The sequence below is a fragment of the Nicotiana sylvestris genome, chromosome 4 (genome assembly GCF_000393655.2).
Source record: "Nicotiana sylvestris chromosome 4, ASM39365v2, whole genome shotgun sequence".
NCBI classification, from domain to species: Eukaryota; Viridiplantae; Streptophyta; class Magnoliopsida; order Solanales; family Solanaceae; genus Nicotiana; species Nicotiana sylvestris.
In genome coordinates this window covers 25,825,697-25,831,325 of record NC_091060.1, presented here as the reverse complement: position 1 = coordinate 25,831,325, position 5,629 = coordinate 25,825,697, and the positions used below count along the sequence as shown (strand labels likewise).

Here is a 5,629-nt window from a genome sequence, read left to right as displayed (position 1 = left end):
CCCTTGATGTCTGCCATGGTCCACCCTATGGCAGTTTTGCACTCCTTTAGTACCTGTAAAAGTTTTTGAATCTGTACATCTAACAAACTAGATGAGATAATAACAGGTAATGTGGAGTCAGGTCCCAAAAATTCATACCTGAGGTGGGTTGGCAATGGCTTTAACTCCAGCTTTGGTGGTTCTTCAATGGATGACTTAGCTGGAGGAGTTTCTCTCTTTTCTAAGTGCAAGGGCTCAAACTCTAGATTTCTCTCCCAGAACCCTCTACCTTCCAATGCCAACACCCATTTTGCTAAATCCTCACCATTCACTTCATCTAAGTTCATCAAACATGCATCCAGGGGGTCCTCAATTGTCAACACCTCATCATCGGACTCTACAATTACATCCACGACATCAATAAGAGAGCAATTGGCGAACTCGCTTGGTCGCCTCATAGACTTTCTGCACATTGAATGTTATTTCCTCATCATTGAGTCTCATTTTGAGCTCCCCAGTCTCACAGTCAATCAGAGCTCTCCCCGTGGCCAAGAATGGTCTTCCTAAGATTATAGGAATCTCTTCATCCACTTTGCAATCCAAGATCACAAAATCTGCAGGGAACACAAATTTCCCCACCTGAATAAGCACATCATCAAGGATACCGAATGGACGCTTCACAGTCCTGTCGGCCAGGTACAACAACATGGAGGTGGGTCTAGCTCTATCAATGCCCAACCTCTTATAGATAGCCAGGGGCATAAGATTAATGCTGGCCCCTAAATCACAGAGCGCCTTAGCAAAGGCGAAATTCCCAATAGTGCATGGAATTGTAAAGCTACCTGGATCAGACAACTTTTCAGCAATAGGTCTCATCACCACTGCACTACAGGTCTGAGTAAGTGTAATCGTAGCCAAGTCTTGAAAATCAAATTTCTGGGACATCAAGTCCTTCATCATTTTTGCGTACCCAGGCATCTCCTTTAAAGCTTCAATCAGTGGAATATTTACCTGGATTTGTTTGAGCATTTCAAAGAACCTTTTATACTGCTCCTCCTTTTGATGCTTGGCCAGCCTCTGTAGAAAGGGTGCAGGAGGTCTCTTCGTCCCAATCACTTGGGACTTCTCTTTATCAGCTACTATTTTAACTACTGGCTCTTCAACTGGCTCAGCTACTTTCTCGGTCTCCTGCTAAATGTTCTTTTCTTCCTGAGCAGGTTGGATTGTCACCTCTGTCAGTATCGTAGACTCATCCAACTCAATGGGCATTGGAATGAATGTCTCAGCCTGTATATTTTCTCGAGCTCTCTCTTGTTCTACATCTAGATCCCTGCCATTACGGAGACTCACCGCCATCAGCTGCTTTGGGCCCTGATCTTTTGGATTAATCTGGGTGTCTGCAAGTAATGTCCCCTGAGGACGATTGTTCAGAGACATTGAAATTTGGCCCAATTGCACTTCAATATTTTTGATTACTGCGTCATGTGCATCTACTCTTTCATTTATTTTTGCATTGGACACAATAACCTGCTGCATCATTGCTTCAAGTCTAGTGAACCCATCTTCTTGACTTCCACCATGCTGTTGCTGAGGTGGGGGATACCCTTGCTGCTGATTGTTGTACCCCTGTGTCCTTGTATAAGGTGCCATATTGTTGGGAGGTCTCATACCTCCCATGCTTCCAACGTTGTACTGTGGCTGAGGTAGTTTGTATGGTTGCTGAGTTTGCTGACCCCAATTCTGGTTGCCCTGTCTCTGGCCTCCATAGTTTGACACATAGTTCATGTCTTCAGGGTGCTGATGATGATGATCATGTTCTGCATTCCAAGGATTAACAACTGGCTGACTAATGCAAGATGTGCACAAGCCTCCATTGGTAGTATCTACAATGTGCAATTGCTGTTTCTGCCCTGATTCCTCCACCTTTTTGGTGAGTATGCTCATCTGTGTCAAGAGGGTCGCCACATTTTCAGCCATGGAATTTGATGGGTCAAAAGGCACTGAGTGCACCACTGGAGTGATAGGTGCATTCCTCGTCGTCCACCCCGAATTCTGAGCCATTTTGTCAAGTAGACTCTGACCTTCTCTCCAAGTTTTGCTCAAAAATGCCCCACCAGCTGAGGCATCTACAATGTTCTTCATGCTATCTGACAGTGCCATGTAAAACCGTTGTCCCAACATCTGATCTGGAATACTATGGTGTGGACATATAACCAACATTCCTTTAAACCGACTCCATGTCTCATGCAGTGTCTCCATTGGTTTCTGTTTAAAGCTCACGATCTCATCAATTTGTTGAGCTGTTTTGTTGGGTGGGTGGAACTTGATGTGAAATTTCTTGACTAACTCATCCCAAGTTTCTATAGAGTTTATGGGGAGTGAGTTTAGCCAGACCTGAGCAGCTCCTGTCACCGAGAATGGAAATAATAATAGCCTGATTGCTTCCGGAGTTACTTTGGGTTGCCTTTGAGTTTTGCAAATCGACAGGAAGTTCTTCAAGTGCTGCTGAGGATCTTCGACTGGTGTCCCAAAAAATAGTCCCTTGTTTTGCAGCAAGTGCAATATGTTGTTCGTGATCTGGAATGATTCAGCTTGTATCGCGGGCACAACAATGGCAGTGGCCAGATTGTCAGCTGTGGGTTGTGCCCAATCATATAGTGCAGCCTCAAGCATAGGAGGTGCCATATTTCTGACGTTTCCATTGACGTTGTCTACGTCACCCATGTCAATTTCGAGTTTGTGTGTTTGATGAGGTTGTTGACGTCTTTTATTGGCACGGTTCGATATCCGGAATGTTTCTCAGGGTTTGAGAGTCCTTCAAGTAGTTCTCCAGTCCTCGTAGAGTTTCTAGGCATACACTTGTGCAACCACATCAACAACCGTCAAAAATTTCAATCAAAAATTTGGTGTAGAGAAAACTGACTACACTAAGAATTTTTGTATTTCTATCAATGGTAATTGATAATTTCGTTAAGTCTCCGGAAACAACGCCAAAATTTGATCACGCCCAACTATGCCTTATAAAAAGGACAATGCGGACGTTGCAAATATAACCTAAGTATTCTGCCTAGAGTCGAATCCACAGAGAGTTAACTTATCAATCACTATCTTTAGACCCACTAAACTCTTGAGAACCAATTTCCCCAAACGTTTGAATCACAGTTGATGGTGTCTTCAATAACTAAAATTGCAAGTAAATAAACAGCTGTAAACTAAGGATGCTAAGGTTGTAAACAATAATGAGAAAATGCTAAGGTAATGACTTCCCCTATTGATAGAATCCGTTCTGTTTATGCTTCATACAAATTGACCAACACCTCTCTATCAATCATGAATGCTCATCTTACCGTAAATCTCTCCCGAGTAATCACAGTAATATACTCAATGCACTCTCCCGAGATACACTAGCTAGCTCTAATTAACACGGTTCACTTTAGATTGCACTCAAGGCTTCGTTATCCCTAATCCCGCATTTAAACCCGCAGTTATATATCCCTCTTATACTTTGGGAGTGGTGTTGTTCAACAATAACCTAAATATTCACTCTCTCCCGAGTTATGCACACTAAATAGGCACAGCTAATTGAGGATCCTGTCAATTAACTACAACATGCACAAAGTTGAACAAATAAAGATTGAAACTAGCAATTTGTATTCACATAAACAAGAAGTTCATCCCCCAATAGGTTCCATCAAAACCTTAGACAAAGGATTTAGCTACTCATAACTATGGGTAAATAAACTATGAAAATATTCATGATTAAAATTGCAAGAAAAATAAAGAGAAGAAGAAACCAAGATGTTTTGGGTGATCTCTCACATTTGTTCTTCTTTCCAAAGTACTCTCTAAAACAATACATGCCTCTCTTGGGCGGAGTCTAGTGTTTAAAATAGGGTTTTGGGCTAAAAATTCCGTGTTTTGCACTTTAGTCCCTGAAGTTCTCCGCCTCCGCCGCGGTTCTGCCGCGGTCGCGGTCAAACCGCGGCCAAACATGCTCTCTGATTCTCACTTTGTCTGTAGAGATCTTCTACCGCGGTTCTGCCGCGGTCGCGGTGGAACCGCGGCAGTACTCTTTCAGTTCTGACTTGAGCTGTTTCGCGTGGTTTACTTGACGGAATTTTACGATCGGCCTCTTTTTCTCCATATTTGATCTCAAAAGTACTCCATAGCCTTCTCTGGTCATATATAACCTGCAAAGCATGAAAAACACTAATAAGAGCATTTTGTTATTACTTTTATCATCCAAACTATACAAGAAGGTGGTTTTTAGGGTCTAATTATAGTTAAATTCACCTATTATCAGCCACCACACTGGCCTTTCCTGAATGATACAATATAGTGATATCTTAATCTTTAAGCAACTCCAACCATCTCCGCTGCCTCAAATTAAGATCCTTTTGCTTGAACAAATACTGAAGACTGTGATGATAAGTAAATACCTCACAAGACATACCATACAAGTAATGTCTCCAAATCTTCAACGCATGAACTATGGCAGCCAACTCCAAATCATGAACAGAGTAGTTCTTTTCATGGGGCTTCAACTGACGAGAAGCATAAGCAATAACTTTACCCTCCTGCATCCACACACAACCAATCCCATCTCTCGAAACATCACAATACACGGTGTATAAACCTAAAGCTGATGGCAAAACTAGTACTGGAGTTGTGGTCAAAGCTGTTTTGAGCTTCCGAAAGCTCTCCTCACACTTGTCCGACCATACAAATAAAGCACCCGTCTGAGTCAACCTGTTCAAGGGCGATGCGATAGATGAGAATCCTTGAACAAACTGGCGATAATAGCCTGCCAAACCAAGAAAGCTACGAATATCTGTAGCTGAGGATGGTCTGGGCCAACTCTAAATTGCCCCTATCTTCTTCGGATCAACCTGGATACCCTCGTTGGACACCACGTGCCCCAACAAAGCCACTGAACTAAGCCAAAACTCACACTTGGAGAATTTTGCATAAAGCTTCTCCTCTCTCAATCTCTGCAACACAACTCTCAAATGCTCCGTGTGCTCCTCTTGGCTACGCGAATACACCAGAATACCATCAATGAAGACTATGACAAATGAATTAAGATAAGGCCGGAACACGCTGTTCATCAAATGCATGAACGCTGCTGGGGCATTGGTCAGCCCAAAAGACATCACCAAGAACTCATAATGACCATATCGGGTCTTGAAAGCCGTCTTAAGAATATCCGAATCCCTGATCTTCAACTGGTGATAACCTAAACGGAGATCGATCTTGGAGAACACTCTCGCTCCCTGAAGCTGATCGAATAGATCATCAATGCGAGGCAAAGAATACTTGTTCTTAATTGTTACTTTGTTCAATTGTCTATAATCAATGCACATTCTCATTGTGTCATCCTTCTTCTTCACAAACAGAACCGGCACACCCTAAGGTGACACACTAGGCCAAATGAACCCTTTATCAAGAAGTTTCTAAAGCTGTTCTTTTAATTCTTTCAACTCCGCTGGTGCCATACGATACGACGGAGTAGAAATGGGTTAAGTTCCCGGCACCATATCATTACCAAAATCAATATCCCTATCCGGTGGCATGCACGACAGGTCTGCAGGAAACACATCTAGAAAATCCCTCACAACTGGAACAGAATCAATACTGGGAGTCTCAACTC

The 5,629-nt window shown here is 42.8% G+C and overlaps 1 protein-coding gene across 1 annotated transcript; it reads right to left on the bottom strand.

Moving 5' to 3' along the window:
- Nucleotides 1–396: 396 nt before the first annotated feature.
- On the bottom strand, nucleotides 397–2,703 carry LOC138889347 (uncharacterized). The gene is made up of 3 exons (XM_070172643.1): nucleotides 2,374–2,703; nucleotides 1,210–2,031; nucleotides 397–1,167 (listed from the first exon to the last, which is right to left on the bottom strand). The coding sequence occupies exons 1-3, from the start codon at nucleotides 2,701–2,703 to the stop codon at nucleotides 397–399; spliced, it is 1,923 nt and encodes a 640-aa protein (XP_070028744.1).
- Nucleotides 2,704–5,629: the final 2,926 nt, after the last annotated feature.